The sequence below is a fragment of the Nipponia nippon genome, unplaced genomic scaffold (assembly GCF_047370975.1).
Source record: "Nipponia nippon isolate SJK-2023a ecotype South Korea unplaced genomic scaffold, ASM4737097v1 scaffold_8, whole genome shotgun sequence".
NCBI classification, from domain to species: Eukaryota; Metazoa; Chordata; class Aves; order Pelecaniformes; family Threskiornithidae; genus Nipponia; species Nipponia nippon.
The window spans coordinates 32,339,310-32,358,440 of record NW_028262402.1 but is presented as its reverse complement, the minus strand read 5'-3'; the positions used below and the strand labels follow the sequence as shown (position 1 = coordinate 32,358,440).

Genomic DNA, 19,131 nt, shown 5'->3' with positions numbered 1-19,131 from the left:
AAAAACGTGTATCAGAACCTGTCATGAACTCATTCATATCCTGTTCTTCACTGTAAAAGTATTAGTTGGTACACTTGAAAACACGGAAAAATTACTAAACATAGCACTGCAAGACATAGTGCATCATTCCAAGTGTTACTTGAATAAAATAATTGGTATTTTCCTCCTAGCAGTCAGAAATAGAGAAAGTAGTCCATGTTATCAGCAGTAACAACTTGCACCAGAATTTAAATACTGGATAAATATATAGGACTAGTTTAAAATTTTTAGAGGTAAACCAACTATATTGTTCAAAAGAAGAATGATTAGTTCACCATGCAGCTTAAAGCACGGGTGCAAAAACATGTCAAATGAATGCCAGTACACCTACTGAGTACACAAATCCAGCAGCCTTAGCAACTCTTCCGCTGTTCTCAGCTATTAAACCAAACAGGCAAGAAAGCGTTGATTTCACTAAAGCATGTTTGACTTCAATACATTGCTCTCTCTAGAAAATCCAGTGTTGTTTGCCGTTAAATAATTTATGTTAATTGGGAATATATTTTTATACTTAACAGAAGGAAAGGCAAAGGAAGAGGAAAGAGATGAAACACACAGAAGGATCTTCCATCCGAATAGTGCAGACCCAAAACATTACCTCAGTTGCAACATTGATATTCCCTCTCTCATCAGTTTAAAAATAAAAACTGTTTAACTTTCTGTCATAGATACACACATGCATGCATTTTGGAGGAGAGAGAAGCAAATCAGCTCAGTAAGCACATTTACATAGAAATGTATTTGTATGTGTCATTTTCCAGGAAATGTCTGGTTTGGCACAGTTATTCAAATTGAAAATAAAATAAGTTTCTGATTTTATGGGTAAGAAAGTGATTTTACTGGACATGAAGGAATCCATCTTTCATGAATGTTTACTACAGATGTGAAAATGAGATGCTGTATCACATGCATAATGCTCTACACTTGGTAGAGCCTAAAATCCCTGACTTCTGAACAGCAGATACCGTCCTTCTGCTTTGCCAACCTAGCAGTGCTTCACTGAGAGAGATGTTTTAGAGTCTGAGATATTCAAGCAAATTAACATATAGCATGCTTTTTTTCCCCATATTAATATACTATCAGTCTGAGCAATTCCTTCTTTTACTGTACTCAGCTGAAGTAGAATAGCTGGTATCCAGCAATCTTCCACTACAGATAATTAACAACGGCGCCGACTAAGTCTCAAGACTGCGACATTAGAGGCAAAGACAGAGCAAAACCATTTGTGCATTTCAGACTCCCAGAAGGAAAGCCGAGTCTCTCTGCTCACGAGGTCCAGCTCTGTGTATTTGCATGAGACCTGCTGAGTGGGAACAAGCAGAACAGATGAAGAATTCAATAAAAGCAGCAAACAGCCAGCAGAAAGCAAAAGGGGTCCCTTATCCTCTGCCTGCCTACCTGCCTCCTCCACCACCCAGCCACCGTACGCTACTAAGCCAGAGCAGCACGTAAAGACCACGTGCAGCTGGAGCAACCACTGAAAAGCAAAGGCACATCTTACTTGGAGGTCTGCACCTCCAAGTAAGGACAGAGCCTTAGGAAAACTCCTTCGGAAAGGCAGGGTCATAACCAGAGACAAAAAGGAGGAAAAAAAAAATGACAAGGACCCGAGGGCTACCGGACAGTTCTGAGAGGACAACCCCACCGCAGCCATACCAACCACTCTGCCCAGGCTGGGGAAACCTCCTCCCATTGAGGGATTCCCACAAACAGACAATGATGCTATCCCCACCTTTTGCAGATTCCTCCCCAATTTCTCAGTGAGATTCTGGAAGAAATTACCTGTTTTTTCAGATATTGCCATGAAATTCCTATGTCTGACTGCTTGAATAAAAATATACCAGCTTAACGAAGCAAGCTAATCAAAAAGTCTTCACTGACAAGAGCTAGTTAGTTATACCCAGACATGACCAAATCAGACTAAAAGGTACTAGAAACTGGGTTTTATTAAAAAAACAAACAAACAAACAAACAAACCCCCCAAACTTTAAAAAAAGTAATTCTTAAAAAAGTGAATCAGAGACCAAACACTTGCGTGCCCGGTCTTCCAAAAAAATGTGATGGTTTGGGGGCAAGTGTAAATGGAGAGGTGATAAAAATGAGTCAAAACCTTTCAGGTTTAGTTTTATACACGGTTAACACACAGTAGTGATCATCCTTGGAAGAGAAATCCAATTGCTGGTTCTCACTCACGACTGGATGTTACCCAGAAGTACCACCATTCACAGTCGCATGGTGAGAACCACTGCCAGCAGCAATCTTTATGCTTTCAAGGGTGCACTGACTGCCTACAGGGGTCAGAAACTGGGTCTAACACACTGTCACAAAACACGGCACACACATTTCTTACCATCCTCTGCAGCAACACTGTGTGGGGGTGGATTTTTTCAAGCTTGCAAGTCAAAAGAGGTCAAACAAACGTTTTTCCAAAGGAGACTTAAAGTTTGTACAATGAACTCAAGCCTGCTGACCACAAACTTTCTAAATACCTTTCACAGGAATCCTCAAACTGCAGGCTGAAAGAAAAGAAAAAAAAAAAAAAAAAACCACAACAAAAAACTCCTGAAACATTCAGGAACAGATGCTTTTCAAACTTATGTACTTTGGACGACTGGCGCACTTCAAAGTGACAACCACCCAAAAAACCAATGAAATGCAAACATCGATGCCTCAGGATGTCACTGAGTCACTATTTGCCCAAGTTACACTTTTCACAAGAACAAGAAGGGGAGAAGCATTTACGGCACAACACATTCAGCAACTGCACTCTCATCCTGCTCAGGTATAACCATCATTTAGCACTCAATTCAGATCTTAGGTCTTTCTTTTCTAATACATTTTAAACTACAAGTAACAGATCAGAAGAGTATGAAAATACTGAAAAAGCATTACCTGTTCAGGGGGAGGGTGACTGTTACCGCTCCACTAATTATTTTTCCAATCAGGAAGTCTCTCTTCTTTCAAATGACTACTTCACAAGAAGCTAATAACCTATCACCCACAATGCCCTGCCCTTTATCTGATTAAAGAGAAATCCCAAATATGTGCACAGCTAAAAAGATGCCAGAAGTTAAGGCAGGTATCCGTTCTGATGAAGGAAGTTAGGTAACCAAAGGTAATCCGACAAAATCTTCTGGAATACCTGCACAGAATTGCCAGACGTGCTGTCTAGGTGTACTTGTAGACAATATTACTACTACCTGAAAATACTGTGCATGAAAACAAAATGAAACACACAAACTTGTACACCAGAAGGATCTCAACAGTTAGTCAGACTGTCGATTTCTTTTTAGGAAAATAGTTTGTTGTGATATTTTTCCCATACAACACAAGCTATCTTGTTAGGATCACAATTAGCAGGACACCCACTTGATCTTAAAAAAAGACAATAGGAAACAGAGTACTGTAAGTTCAGATATGGGGTGAGAAAACCACAAAATTGCTACCATCCCCCCACCCCTGCAACACTACACGTATGGTTTTGCTGTAAAGCATGCAAACCTCCCCCTAGGAAAAAAATAAATAAAAATCAGCATTGCAAAGAGTTCTTTATGAGCAAAGTGCTGTTAAGATGTAAGATGAAGAGCCATGCAAAAAGACGCGACCCAAGAGCAAGGTCAATTAAAAACCCGATCAACCACTCCCGTCTTCAAGTTGACAAGGGAATCCAACAGAGCGAAGCAAGGTAAACCTCCCGGGTGCAGGAAATAAACCCAGCGTTTACTGTGTACCCAACGGCTGAACTGAAATTTCTGAGGAGGTGGGGCACGGGCTTTGCCAGGCAGAAGCGAGAAGGCCTGTGGAGGCAGGAACCTGAGAAAAGCCACCAGCCACCCCAGCGAGAGAGACCTCCGCAGCTCTGTCCCGGGGAGGGAAAGCTGGCCGCCGGCTGCAGCAGGGCTGGCTCAGGAGATGGAGGAGGGTGAACAGTTTCAGGGCACAGCCCTGGCTGGAAGGGGCCTCCAAAGACCACCTGGTCCGACCGTTCCCGGGACAGGGAGCCTGGAGGAGATTACCCCTTGCTATGGCTCTTTCTAATAGCATCACTACTTCCACCTCCGCTGTGAATATCCAGAGTTGTTTTGGGCTCAACACGCTTCTCCCTGTGCGAAGCGCCCACAGAGGGAAGACTGACAGAAGAAAAAAGCAATGCAATAAAACGCTATCCGTGCCAGGTACGCGCTCAAGCCGAGCCCAGACGAACCGCCCCGGCACCGCCGCTGGCACCCCCGCGCCGAGCGGCCAGCTCCCGGGGGACGGAGCCCGCCCCGGGCCGCACCTTGCCGCCCGCTCCGCCGGCCTCACCGCCCGCCTCCCGCCGAGACCAGCGGCTGCCGCCCCCCACACGCACCCCCGGCGCCGGAGACGCCGCTGGCCTCCCCGCCGCCGGCCACCGGCTGCCGGAGCCGGGCGGGACGAGCCCGGCGGGGCAGAGCCAGCCACGGGGCGGCAGGCCGCGGCCCGGGGTCCCCCACGCCGCGCCGCCCAGCCCCGCCCGGCCCGGCCCGGCCCGGCCCGGCCCGCCTCCGCCGGCCGCCTGCCCCAGCCGCCGCGGAGGCCGCCGTGCGGGGGAACGGGACTCCCGGCAGGCCCGGTCGCACCGGCCCCCGGCCCCGCCGTGCCCCGCGGGCAGCGGCGGGGGCCGCAGCCGCTCCCCTCCCCTCCGCTCCGCTCACCTCGCCGTGCCGCTGGCGGCGCCCCCCGCCGAGCAGGAAGGCGGCGGCCGCTGCCGCGCCTCCCGCAGCCCTCGGCGCCCGCTGCGAGGAAGAGCGGCGGCAGGAGGGCGGCTGGGCAGGGAGGGCCGGGCCGGGGAGGGGAGGGCCGGGCCGGGCCGGGCCGGGCAGGAAGTGCGGGGCGCGGAGGAAGCCTGGCGGCCGCAGGGGCACCGGCCGCTCCTGGGCAGCCCCCGCCCAGCCCCGCCCCGGCCCGCCGCCCCCCGCCGGAGGCGGCGCGGAGCCGGGGCCGGGGCGGCCCCGCGGCTGGGGAGGGGACCTGCCGGCGGCCGCTGCCGCCCGCCCCCCGTCCCGCCGGCGCCTCGTCCCCAGAGCGCCCGGGCTCTGCGGCGGGGGTCGGGGCTGCGGCAGGGCCGGGCGGCCGCGCCTGCCTGCGGTGAGGCGCCGGGCGGCGGCGGCACCGCCAGCCCGCGGCTCCCCCCGAGCAGCTCAGGCAGAGCCCTTCTCCAGCGCTCCAGCTCCCGTCCAGACCTCCAGTCCTGGCCGCAGGCGCTTGAGCTTCTGGAAAGCGACGCGTGGGAAAAGCTGAATGTCCGGAATCAGAGACGAGTGAAATAAAACTCGGGGGGGGGCTGTTCTAATACTCGTTTTTGACAGTGAAATGGATGAAGCGGGCACTTTCTTTCTTCAAAAATTTCAAAGCAAAAAAAGGTTAGGCAACGTACTGCTGCCACGGTTATTAACTCGGCCGGACACTTTCCACCGTCTCGATCTGCGTGGCGTTTCTGCCTGTTGGCTTTTGCAAGTGGAAGATAAACAATCAATCAGGGTGACAGCAGAGCATAAAAATTGCGGCGACAGCCGTTGCGGGCTATGAACAACGCAAAAGAATTTATCTATCTGTGATAGAAGTTATTACTTCGAGATCAATTTCCTTAATGGCATGGTAGGTTTGACAAAAAATTGAAATTTCTAACTGAACAAAGAGCACAAAGTTAACAAAAATTATCTTCCACGTGTCAGAAGATAATGCCAAATATGAACCTTTCTTCCAGTCCTTGAAGACCATTTAAAAACTGATCAGTGTAAGACCTGCATTTTAGCTTTTTCATGGCAGAGAACAGACTTTTTTTTTTTTTTTTTTAATAATACATAAAATAGCTTTGTCTATCTCAGAAACAGAAATTTTTCTTACGAGTTCAAAGCCATGTTGGATCACATCCCTCTAGTTAGGGAGATAAGTGATTTCCCAAGAGAGAGCTTTTTTCCCTTCTTTTTCAATTTTTAAGGAAAAGCAGATCCTTCAGCAGCCCAGCACAGCCAAAGTCTAGAGTTATAATTTGACTAAAAACAGGGTTTCAAATGTTTAGGGAACTGAACTGTTTGTTGAGATTCATAAAAGCGCAATGAGACTCAGAAAACAGCTCATTCGTCTTTGTCAGTAAGACAAGAAGACGTTAAAAATAAATACCAGTAAAAATATTCATTAGGAATAACTGTGCAAGCAGAAAAAAATGAGGACTGTCTGCAGCTGGGACCACTGCTGACTAATTTTGCCCTGCTTGCTTACAGGCAGCTAAAAATTTGGAGACATAACCCCATTATTTTCCCTGTCTCATGAGGTTGTCTTGAGGAGAGGCAGTTCTGTCCAGAAGATCGGGGCGGGGGGGGGGGGGGAGGAAGGAAAAAAACCATTTAGATATAGAAATGGCCGACAAGTCTCAAAACCTTATTGACTGTAAAGCCCGTCTTTAATAGGGAGAGTGAAGGTTTTATAAAGTCCAGCACTATCTACAGTATGGATCCAATGAGAAGAAATTAACTTAATTGAGTTAAAAAAATACAGCACTATGCAGTTCGCAAAAAGCAATTTGAAGAACATTTAAACACGTTGACGGTGACAGAACTAGTTCAAAATGTTTGTCAGCAGTCATCACTTACCAGTGTTTCAGAAAATATCAGTAACTGATCCTGGCAGAGAGGAAGTTGTGAAAAGCTCAGTTGCTGCAGAGAAATCGTTCTTACGTAAAAAACCCAACTGGTCTATTTAATCTTCATAGCCATCATTTCTTTCCCTATTAATAAATACTTTAAACTACAACTATAGCCAATCTTGCACAAAAGTTAGTAGAATGTGCAACATTAATAGAAATGTATCTTTATTTAAAAAATTAATACCCATGTATTTTAACAGAGAACTAACAAAAATACAAGTTTCGTCTTTAAACGTAAACGTGGTAAAGCAAAGAATTCTTGAAAGAAAACCGCTCATTTTGGTTTGGAAGAACAAAACGGATGGCATATAGCAGCCAGACCACTCGGCGTGGTTTCCTCCGTGCTACCTATTCACCATCCTACCATGGTCTTTCAGAACTGTATTGTAACACTGCTTTGAAGCCGATAGGAACGCACATCTCCATACGTTCGACTGCAGAGAGGTTGAGGATCTCAGCAAGACCTCTTGGGACCAGTGCTAGAAGCAATACACTTGATAAGGGGTTGTTTATATGGGCTTCACAAGACAGCGTGGCCCTCAACCCAGGACAGAGCTGGCCTGGAGAAGGAAGCCAGGTTTGTACTTGGAAACACTACATACCAGGGCTGCGTGTTAGTGACTTAACTGTTGCCAAAATCCTGTGTCTGAAGAGCGTGAGCTAGAAGTAAAGCAATTTGCAGAGGGCTGCGGGAGGTGGATCGCCTGCATACTTTGTATCTGTTCCAGAGGTATTTGTGAAAATCAAAACTGCTTTTTAAACCAAAGTAAGAGAATTGCACGTGCTTTGAGAAAGAGGGATTAAAAGCACCCAAATCTGTATAATAATGGTCATTTATAATCAGATTAACTGGAAACACAGCAGTAGATGTGTGACCGTTGACGTATACATATATATATAGCTGGCATGGCACTGCAACCAGGATGCATTCACGTGCAAAAATTGAAAGTCAGCAAACCAGTCAATGTTAAAGGAACAAGTGTTGTTTTATCTATGTCAGAAACATTAAAGCTGATGGTGGTGCACATTTTTTTAACATTGAGAGTTCTCCCATGAAAGATAACAGTATTCAGCAGATGCTTTTATTATACGAGTTTTGTCATGTTACTAGGACTCTGCACAGAAACTTCATTATAAGCAGTAGGTTTTGATAGAAGTTAAAATGTCCCTAAAAAGAAAACACCTGAGGTACAAAGTACTTTGCAGTTGATGCTATGGAAATAGTACATCTGTTTTTTCTTGAACTTCTGGACAAATAAATCAGGAGCGTTAATCCATGTGAAAGATCATTCTGAAGTGTAGGCGTACTATGTTTTCAGGGGGTAACTGACACACAATTGCTTGACATGTGCAGTCTACAGTTTTTAGATATTTCCAGCCCAGTGTTATGTGTCTGTCCTTTATGTGGTGCTTCTGGTGTCTCCATGAATGAACAAAACCTCTTTCTCTTTTCTATTCTAGAAAATATCTTCTAATTTTGCACTGTGCTTTTTTCATTAACTAAAGTACAAGGATGCTCATTATTTACCTTTCTAACATATGGGGAAAGAGCTATAGCATTTTTAAGTGCCATGTTGTGACTATTAAGAAGGGATAGGTCAGGCCCTACTGAAAAAGCCCTGCTTGATTAGTTCAGGCCCTTCTGAAAGCTTGTTAGTTAATGGAGATGTATTACCTCCATGTCTTGGACGTAGAGTACATCTCAAACACAAAAAGTGTTTTCTTTTTCATGATTCCATGCTGTCTTGTAAGTTACTAGAATTCCCGAGTGCCTGTAAAATGGATTGTAACTGTAATCATAAGTCTGTTCATCATGCAAGCATCTGATCTTGTCTTTGATCTGCACTGGTCAAGCACATGTGAGAGATGTGGATGTAGCCTTTCCTTCAAATGCCATGGTTTTCTGCCTGCTTGTGAGGAAGTACATTTTTTAATTGACTTGCAGTCAGAAGAGAAAAATAAAGGTCTTACTGTTCCTTGCAAAACTAGCAGTTTAATAATCTTGATCCTGAGGCGTTCACTCACAAATTGTTTGGGTTTTTTTCCTGAAATTCTCTATGGTCATTTGTACATACATACAAATGCACAGGTAATGCAGAACTGCTGTGACCAAACTTCCCCATGTACGCTAGACCATTCCTCTTTGAATACATATACTCCCACAGATTGTTAGATGTGAGCTCCCCCTCTCTTGGCACTTCTCTAGTACTACAGAAACACTGCCTCTTCATCTTTAAAAGATACTAAAAGTTTTGTTCTAGCCGCATTGGTCAGGCAAGAAAGCATCAGTCTAGCAGAAAGAGAACAGATTTTAAGAACTTCGATTAGAATCCTGTCCCTGCCAATGGTTTCTGTGCAGCCCTGGGCAAGTCATTTTAAATCCTGGGTTTGAAAATGAGTATCTGTCTCATAGCCAGGGAAATGATACAGAGATGGTGTAGAGTGAGTTTTGGCAATCACTTTTCGCTTTTTTATATATATTACTAATACCCCTGGGTATTTTCAGACTGAAATTAAAAACCAAACACTTACATACCATATTAACTATTTCCCTTACTACCATGTGGTTCATGTGTGCCCTACCTTTTAAAACTCCTTGAACTTGTATCATTTCAGATGATATTTCACATCCGTACTAGAACAAAAGGATTTACAAGGATTTATTTTTTTATGGAAGCTTTCGCAGCACTAGTAATTGTAACTTTTTATTCTTTCTGCTCGTCATGAAAACAATCTATGCATATAAAAAGATCACCTGATGAGAAAAGACGAGCCTTACAGGTAAAGTGATTTCTAAATGCTGAAGAACTGTAAGTATAACTCCAGCTTCTGGCCTAGATGAAGAAAGATTTAGGGCATTATTTTTAACTCACCTTTTTGGTCACACAGAGTAGCATCATAACCACATACTTGTTCTGACTGTCCAGGCTGAATGCATCTTAGGCTCTGCCCTCCTCCTGCTCCTCTCCCCATCCCTCCACCCCTCTAAAAAAAACCAAACAAAGAAAAAGGATTATGTTACGGAGGAAGCAAATGTAAGGGCAATTGTGCTGAAGTAGGTCCTCTTCTTTAGACCCTACACTCACGTTGAAATTTAACCAAAACTATGATGTTAGCTGGGCTTACCTTTCCTTCAGTAAAATCCTGTCCCTCCCAAAGCCAAAAAAGTGTACTCACTCACTTGTTAAAGGCCAAGGTTTTATCTTGTGTCTTTTCTTGTCAGAACATCTTTTCAGGACCAGTGGGAAAAAGGTCCTAAAAGACCAAGCATAAAAACCAGTGCTTCACTGTGTTAAAGGTGCTGATTACACTTTTTTTGACACCAGCAGACTTGTTGCTGTTCTCTTCAGTTCTTCCTCTCCAAAGCAAACTAAGAAAGAGGAATTTTACATCAATAAAACAAACTACACACATATATGTCCTACCTAAAAGTGTACTACCGTCTAATAGCAACTGAAATAGATCCCAGACTCTTTTCTGTTTGATCCTCAAGGATCTTTTGGGTTTTGTATGTTTTTTACCTTTCCTATCACATGACAGAAAACGAGCAACTCTCAAAACTTTGCGGAGAAATAGATTATCTTGAACCATTCTTTATTTCCTAACATGCTTTTTTTTCTGCTAAATGATAAGCTGAAACAATCCAACTCTCATTACCCTTTCAGTAGAAGAAATAATCAAACCAGAAAAATCCAAAATATCATTCTGCTTCCTCAAAGCTACTGAAAACTTTCTGGTAGAACAAGACTGTCAAAACCAGTTACGAGATCACCCTCTGGACACCCATAGCTAAAGTAACATCAGAAGATCATTATTAGCCAGCAGAGGCACAAAAATTCAAACTGCTTGAGGAAGACATTAGCCTTGTATTGGTGAGAGTAAAAGGTCAACTGCTTTACTGTACTGTTACTCCTGAAGATCCCAAGCAACAGGAGTCTAACTCCCCACAGCATCCAATGAAGTTAAAGGTTTAACACATTCCCTTTTTTCCATATACCATTAACTTAAATTGCCAGACATCTCTCTCTACTCTTATGTCATGCATTGTGGAGTTTGAGGATTCTACTTTTGAAGGTGTGATTCTCTTGAATATCTGCTCTAACCTGAAGAAAGGAAGTTTTGTAGTCTAAGCATCCAAAAAGTTTATAAAATTACCAAAAAGAATTAACATGAAAGCACAACAGAATCTCATTTTTTTTAAAATTTCATTAAGTCAGGGCTATACACCAAAACCAGAGAGGGCTGGGATGCTAAAGGCAGCTGCTGGGAGATGGATGATCTCCTCTGCCTCCTGTTCTCAAGGGAGGGCATCTTAAATCCATGTTATGTGCTTCAGAGGTGCTGAGCATATTACAGGATATGCAAGACCACATGTGCAACACATTCCTCAATAGCAGAAAAAAATCACATAACTATTTCTTGTCTTCTGCACAATATGTATGCATATATTTTTCGTAAGTGCATACTGACTTACAGGCACATTCAGGGTCTGATCTTTTAGCAAAAAAGCTTGTGGGCTGTCCAGTCATTGGGTGTCATTCTATGGCCTGCATTTTACAGGGTGTACACCTTAATGGTGTCATTTGGACTTGAAAATTGTATATCCAATGAATCTTCAACTAAAATGGGTTGAAACATTGAAACAGGCTGAAACACTGAATAAAAACAAACCCTTTCACAAACCAATGAATCTACATAAGCTTTGAAATTCACTTACGAAGTGAGAATTTTCTAGTATATGTACTGCAAAAATTGACATTACTATTCACTACTTAGGTCAAGCAGCATGCCTAGTGTTATGCATGTTTTAATTCTTTTACTCTTTAGGACTGCATTTATGTACAGTGCTTTGTATTGAGCTGGAATTCAGTTGCTAATTGGAAATGGGAGTAATTATGCGCTTAGATAGGAATTAGTATTAGGTGGTATTTTCTGCTTCCATTTTAAAAGAAATCCTTCTGAGAGCTTCATCTGGATTCCAACACATCTGTGCGTTTGCAGAGATAGAAACCTTCTATTTAGGTAATCACTTTGTCATGTTAAATCAAAACAAGGCATTCACAAACCAAGCAAGCAATAAATAGGAAGCAGGGAACAGTTCATTTGCCTCTACAATGGTTCTCAGAAGAACTGTCAGCTGAAATCTGGCTGCAGTCTTGCATTACCGAAGCACAGACACATTATCACAGATTAATGATAAGGGGTTTTCTTTGCCTTTCCCAGCTTTTGTGTGCTCTCTCTGAGTAGCCCTGGATGCTGGCCCTAGGCATAGCTTCTGTAAATGGCAGCATCATTCTGGCTTCCTCAGCTCTGCAGTTTGCCTCAAAGTATCAGCTCTCTTGTTTATTTGCACAGCCTCATTTAGAGAAAATGCCTAGTGTGCTCTGATACGAGAACATACAGCTTCATGGGAAATCCAGACTAAGAATTACAATTAGGCAGGCTGGTCTTGCTGGAACAAAATCAACATCTACTTATCATCTGAAGAGGCAGTAAAGTACAAAAGAACATGTTAGCTTGGAGACCTGAATATCTCTGTTCAGGATCCTTACCAGATTATCTGTCAGCTTCACTGTGTAACTTCTTTCTGTTCACCTTACTTCTGTGTCTTTGGTATGTTGACAGCTCCCTTGTCCTGCTCTGGGAAATACGTTTTTCATTCATAGGTTATCTCTGAAGGTTGCTTTAGACAGTTCATTTGTTAATGTTACTCTTCAGTATCAGTTGCTGCCATTTTCTTGGGAAAAGTATTACCTGCAGGCAATGGCTGCATTCGCTCTTAATGGTTTACCTTGGATACCTATGTAGCCAGAATTAAGTCATGCTTTTCTTTTCCAAGACAATATATAGAAGACTGAGTCCCTTACTTTCAACCTTTTTAGCTTCCATACACATAAGCCAGTAAGAAAAATGTAACACATTCTTTCCTACAGATGTTATACTGATGGCCAGATTTCTGTGATACCAATTGCATATGCAATAAAGGATGCCAGATTTGCAAGCATTTGCTGCAACCTTGTACAATCACATGCACAGGTCACAGGCTGAACCTGGTTTTCCTAGAACATGGGCTGCCATTTGCAAAACTTAGGCCTATTTGACTGTAATTCAGAAAGTGCAGGTTCTAGCCTGACCTCTGCTGTGCACCGTTAAAGTACAAGTCAATCTTCTCTATTCCTCAATAAGTCAGAACAATAATGCTTTTTCCACCTAATGAGGGCACTGAGAGGCTTAATTTATTAGGGACAGCACATGGCTAGTCCAATATAAATACATAAACCAGGCTAAAGGTTACAAAAGCTCTCTCCAGATCTTGAGTGTCCACCCAGGAAACAACGTTCTCGGTCCGTATTTTCTAGAAAAACCGTCAGTGACACAAAGCTGCAATTCTGGAGGGAAGGGCAGTGGTAACTAATACGGTAACAAAGTACAGTTTTGACTAACTTGCCTCACTTCAGCTTGTAGGAAGCTAGAATATGTAAGGATCATTTTATCACTGCTTCATGGCAGGGTTCACACGAGGTAACAGGATATGGTAACGTGTGATAGACTGTCTGTGTAATTACCTGTCAGCCGCAGTATTTAGCTCTGATGGTGCATTTTGGTACAGGGGTCTGGTCTTTATAAAGCACAGGCTGATTTACACCTCTTTACGTGAATTCTGCACTACCTTGTACACAATACATGTATTGCATATGCAGGTATAGGGCAAAAAGGGAAACAATGATAGAGGTCACGTGGGAACTGCTAGAAGTACTTTGGGAATGCAGGTGGGAAACTGAGGATTATCCAGCAAGGCAGTCTATCTATAAATGCAGGAGTAGGAGCAAGACAAAAGAAAAACTATTTTCTGTTGAATTTACAGAGGTTCAAAGCACAAGTTTCATGCAGTGGTATTCGTTTATGTGAAGGCAGTGATGTGTTTTCTGGGACAGGTGCCTGTGAGGCACAAGTGCCTGTGTGTGAACCTGATTTGCCATCTCATGGGTCACAACAGGGAGCCGACAGAGAATCATAGCCTTACCTGTGATTTAGCCCGGAGACAAAGCAAAGCATTTCCACTAGGGCTGCTAGCTAATTGTCCACACTTGAGCTGACACTGCTGCCAACATTAACTCACTGGCTACATGAGTCAAATCTCCTTTTTCCATCAGCAGTTCAAAGATCGTATTTATAGGATGCCACTGAAGTTGAGCAAATGGTGTTTCTACACTCCCAACATAGCAGCAGGAATAAGAATGTGTCATCTTTGGAATGTGTCACATCAACAGCATTTCCAGCTTCTGCACTGGGTAATATGTGCACCCATAAAAATAGGGGTACCACAGCAAAGTCTGAAGGTTCGGATTAGACACAGCCTCTGTGGCAGTCTGTTGCTTCTACAAACCTGCAGGAATTGATACTGCACAACAGGCACATTTAAAAAAAAAATCCATTAATTTTGCATCGCTGTTATTTGAAGGGACAGAAATAATTAGCAAATAAAAATGCAGTGTATGGAGATAGCCACCAGATGGTAGCAACTACATAGTGTGGGTATATCTGTTGAATTTTCTCAGTTACACTGGATTTCTTGAAACCATGAACACTCTTGTAAGCATTTATACATGTGAGCTTGACAGGCTGATCTGTAAAAATACTACATAAATTGTGAACAACTGCTCAAACTCTACTACATCAAAAAACACCAATAAGAAACATCCTCCATGGTCACTTTGCTCCTGTTAGCAGATCACATCCTTTATGTTCCTTCTGACAAACAGGTGAGACAAAATCAGGACGCTTGCAAAAATCAGCAATATGGTTGACTGTAGTCCAGTCCACTGGTTGTTGCATTGTCAAATTTGATTCTCAATCTAAAGTCAAGAAACCTCTGGTGCTCTACTAAACTCTTTTGCCTGATAGCTTCTGCATGAAGGTTGTAAAAGTGAATAGTGTGCAGTGGAAGAACCTTTTTCAGGATATTCATCCACTACTCTATGCTAATACCATCTGCTCACCAAAGCAATAGTGAGACCCTGGCCTCTAGACTGTTCTAGGCAAACAAAAAAATCTGCCCCATAGAAAAATAAATACAGAACTCCTAATCAAATACTGTACTTTGCTATATTTCTGCTGACCCCAATTTACACGGCTACAGAGACCGCATCAGTCTTCCTCAGTCACAGTCTCCTCGGACATCACAGCAACGCAACATTTAGGAAACAAGGCTTTTCAAAACTGAGTGTGTGTATAAGGGAGAGTGTCTCAGGCCTTCCGGCAGCTTCCTCCACCTTTTGTCTCTGGTTGAAGCACAAAAGCTTAAATCTGCATGGGTTATCACCGTCAGGTGGCAAAAAAAAAAACAACCCAAAAAGTCTTGCCAGCACTCAAATCCTATGCCATCACCATGTAAGTATTACTGTTATTTTGTTTCTAGAGCTTCCTGGCTTAAGAGTTGAGATATTGACAGGAAAGAAGATGCTAGATGCTGAAGAGTTCACGAAGTCTGTGCCAGCTCTGCACAAAGGATGGCAATGCTACTTTCCTTGCCAAGTGACCCATGCCTCTAAAAGACTGATATTTTGCATCAGAACCACGAGATCTCATTTTGGATCCTTTGGTTTTAAAGTATGTAGAGACAACAGTTTTGGTTTCTATACTTAGGGGTAAATTGCTGTAAATTGGCTGTCCCCTCATGCTCTTTTGGGTCTCTGCCTCTTCCCTTGACACAGTAGTGGCAGCCAGTAGAGCTGTTGTGGAAACATACATCCTCCATGACAAGATCCCATCAGAGCCTTGGCATTAAATAATGCTCTGTCTGGGTTGCTTTGTTGTTTTCTGAGCCATGATCATAGTAGTGGAAGTTGGAAGGAGACAGACGTTATTATAGGTAATCCATTGCTCCTGCTTCTGCCACCTTCTTTGTCATGACAGAAATTAAGGCGTATCTGCACCTGTCTTCTTCTCCTCACCAGTGGCTACAGTTCCCATTAAGAAGAGGTATCGTTTAGTATTTTGTTCCATCTTTCCCCTAGAAGTTCAGGTTATTTCATGGGGCCTACTGATACAAACAGAAGCAGTGGTGGAAAATATAATGCCAGCAGTGCTAATCCTGTCACTGAGTTTGTACAGGAAACAGTTGACAAAAGACTGTTTGGAGCAACAGTGATGAGTATATCATGCATGGCACAGAGATGTGATCCTGCTGCTGTATCTTGGAAGAGGAAGCAGCGCAACAGTTGAAACACAACTATGTGTAGGGGCTCTGCTACCTTTTGCCTGCTTATGGCATGCTAAGGCTAACTCCTGAAGTCAATTCACACTCCTTTGCACAGCCGTGGACTGCCATAGGTCCAACAATAAACTGCACATAAGCACCTTTCATGAGCTAGCTGTCCTGCAACACAGAAAAGCACAGCTGGCTCAAAATAGTCCAGGAGCTCATCAGATCTGCATGTCATCCACTGCACTACCCTGAATAGCTCTTTGTGGCCACCCCTTTTAGAAGTGCACTCAGAGCTGGCCCTGGTCCAACATCCATAGGCCTTTATAGACTTGGAGGCTCTAAAAATAATGCATTTGAAATAATATACTCAAAGGAAGAATGTGACAGCCCACCGGAGCATAGCTCAGCACAGACTGTCTCTCTTGGTGCCTGAGGAGCAGTAAGTGGGGACTAATGGCATTGATCGTTTCTCTTCCCTGATTATATGAACATGATTTCTAAGAGTCTGGAATCAGCTGCAAGTACAAGCAATTACAGACCTGAGAACCATTTCATCGCTATTGCTGCCAACAGACTTGTGCCTGCCCCAGAATACTCCAGGACACAGGGGGAGTGCAAACATGTTCTCACTTATTTTTGCAATGGCTGCTCAGCAGTGCCCCAAGTCTGCAGACCTACTGTTGGGCATGATCTGTGTGCCACTCACCCTGCTAATATTATTATCCCGTCTCACAAAAAAGGAACTTTTAAAAATCTTCCCTTGTAACAAAACAACCTTAGCAGGAAAAAATAACCAAAAACCCCCAAACATTAAAGAGGGCTTTCCTAGCTAGACCCATAATACTTTCCTATGACTGCTTTCTGAGTAATTACCATTTCAGGTAGGGAAGAGGATCCAGGCTGTCTTTAGGTGTCTCCACTCAAACTTAATCATCCCCCTTCTCTGTACAGAAGGCAACCCCATGAAGCAATTGGAAGAAGAGCCTAGCAGCTATTCTTTTGCGAATCTCAGTGTATCTGCTGTGATTTGTGCCACATCTCCAACTCTTGCCATGCTTCAGGCTCTAGCTTTTTTTTTTTTTCAAAAACTGGCAGCCTCTTACTCTGTTCTCTGCAGTCCCTCAAGAAACCACAGACAGGGCCTTGCACCTGTGTTACGTAGAATTTGTAATTGTTAGTTGTGACAGTCATTTACACGTAGCCCTCCCTGTTCATGCTACTCTGGCAATGCACAGGGACTTCTGCAAGCAAGAGAAGCATAATTTGTATCTGCTTTGGGGCAGCACGTGATTTACAAGGCATAATAAAAGAGACTAAAGACAATATAGCTCTTGAATATTATTTCCAGCTGTGACACTTTGTCCGTGTGACCTTGGGAAAGCAGGCTCTATATTTAAGTTTCCATGCATGTGTTTGTTCCTTATAGTGCCTCTAATGCTTTTTAGCCTGTGAGGTCAGTAGTTGTCGAGTGTGTGGATGTGCACATTGCATATAACACAACAGGCATGTTAAGCTACAATGTTATACAAAACAAAACAAGTACATTAACAAGCTAAAACTAACAAGAGAGGAATATTTACCTGTACACTGGGAAAAGAACAAAAAAAGGATATTACCTTGTAGAAGTTTTTGAAACTTTCTCTTACGCTGCCCTGTTCATGCTCACAGCTTGAGTCACCAAGTGCCTGTTTCTGAGAGCTGGGGGACAGCCAGTGAAATCCCCACTGAGATTTCTAAGCGGGTGCATGAATGCTGGAGAACACCCTCACTGTCAGGCATTACTTAAAAAACAACCACACAAACTAACAAGCAGTGGAAACTTCTTACACGTTAGAACACGTTGCATATTGTAACTTGTTAGATATTATAGCAAATCTGTACAAGGCAAATAGCTACTGCATCACAGACGGAAACTTCTGCTGCATCATGCCACCACCGCAAGTTACTCTTAAAACATAATGAAAAAGCAAGATTTCAGTGAGGATTATAGAGTTCTGGTGGGGTGGACCACTTCTTTCCAATATAAGAAATGTCCCTGCTTCTTTGTGTTTTACATATAATTCACAAAAGAGCCTGATCTTCTGTTCCCCCTGTGGTATAATTCTATGGTAAAGCTGTGCTTCATATGTGAGAATAAACAACCCACTGTGACACAGCCATTCCTAAATACGCAAGCCGTTACAGTACCGATCACGGAGCAAAGAAAACTGGTATTACCACACAGTTAGATCAGAGACAGAGGCAGCCTTAAAAGGAAAAAGAAAAACTTTCTGGTTTATATATTCTATTATTTGTTGCATGAGAATCCACATCATGTTTGTAAGCCTGAAATGTCAGAGAGATAAACAAAACTTGACTAGAGTGACTTAAGGGGAAAGAGGGAAGAGAGGGGAGAGGTTTAAGACCAGCTTTAAAGATATAACTTCTAATCATCTTGCTGCACAGCAGAATTCAAAGATCCACATTCGACAGCGAGGCTTCCCCTGCAGCGTGCAGGCAGAGTGCAGGGAGCCAGCTCCAACACCCTGCGTGGAATAAATCACTTCAGAATTAAACTTCCAACATCACAACCATCACTGAAAGTTAGACTCTCACATCTTTTCATAAAGCTAACTACAGATGAGGAGTAATAGCTCAACTTACTCCTCAAAAGGCATTGCAGATACTGAAAGCTTGGAAAAATAGACTGTATTTCTCCTACATAGTTTTCAGTTACTCAGTTTCAGCAATGATGTTAGAATAGTTTGTATTAAATTCTTCACTGTGAAAACTACTACATCAATAAAAACAGTGATACAAAACACAGGTTAAAGTGCCTTCCTCCTTCTCATCTGCTTTCCCTCCAGGGACTTCTCCAAAGACTCTTAAGCAATTTTACTTGTTTTAGGTTGTCTGTGAATTTTAAGCATCATAAATAAAGACAGCCTAAGCTGACCTCCTGGACATTATGCAATCTTTGTTTAATACCAGGAAATCTGTCTTTCCTGCAAATTACAAAGAGTGAACAATTATGACAGTGCTACAAATGAAACAAAAGTACTAGTTACCTTTTGTTTTATAGGCACCTGTTCTACGATCTATGCAAGCTTTAATTTGTGTTAGATTTTCTACTCCAGCAGTATGAATTCATCTATATAGAGGTAAGATTTACATTTTGCGTGTGTTTGTATGTGCAGAAGGAATCAGAGGTATAGAGTTTGCTTTATCATTCTGTAGA

General features: G+C 43.1%; 1 protein-coding gene across 4 annotated transcripts in view; it reads right to left on the bottom strand.

Annotated features, from left to right (window-relative positions):
- Positions 1-19,131, bottom strand: part of GOLM1 (golgi membrane protein 1) — a 61,728-nt gene that overhangs the window by 31,145 nt on the left and 11,452 nt on the right. For 2 of the 4 annotated variants that reach the window (XM_087741776.1, XM_087741777.1), the window contains exons 6-7: positions 9,888-10,076; positions 9,580-9,691 (exon numbers count right to left, since the gene is read on the bottom strand). In XM_087741776.1, the coding sequence (XP_087597902.1) occupies positions 9,580-9,606 (27 nt within the window). In that variant the 5' untranslated portion in view covers positions 9,607-9,691; positions 9,888-10,076. Of the gene's footprint in view, positions 1-4,390; positions 4,409-4,715; positions 4,893-9,579; positions 9,692-9,887; positions 10,077-19,131 lie in introns of those variants that run through there. The other 2 variants (XM_087741778.1, XM_087741779.1) reach the window with 2 other exon arrangements.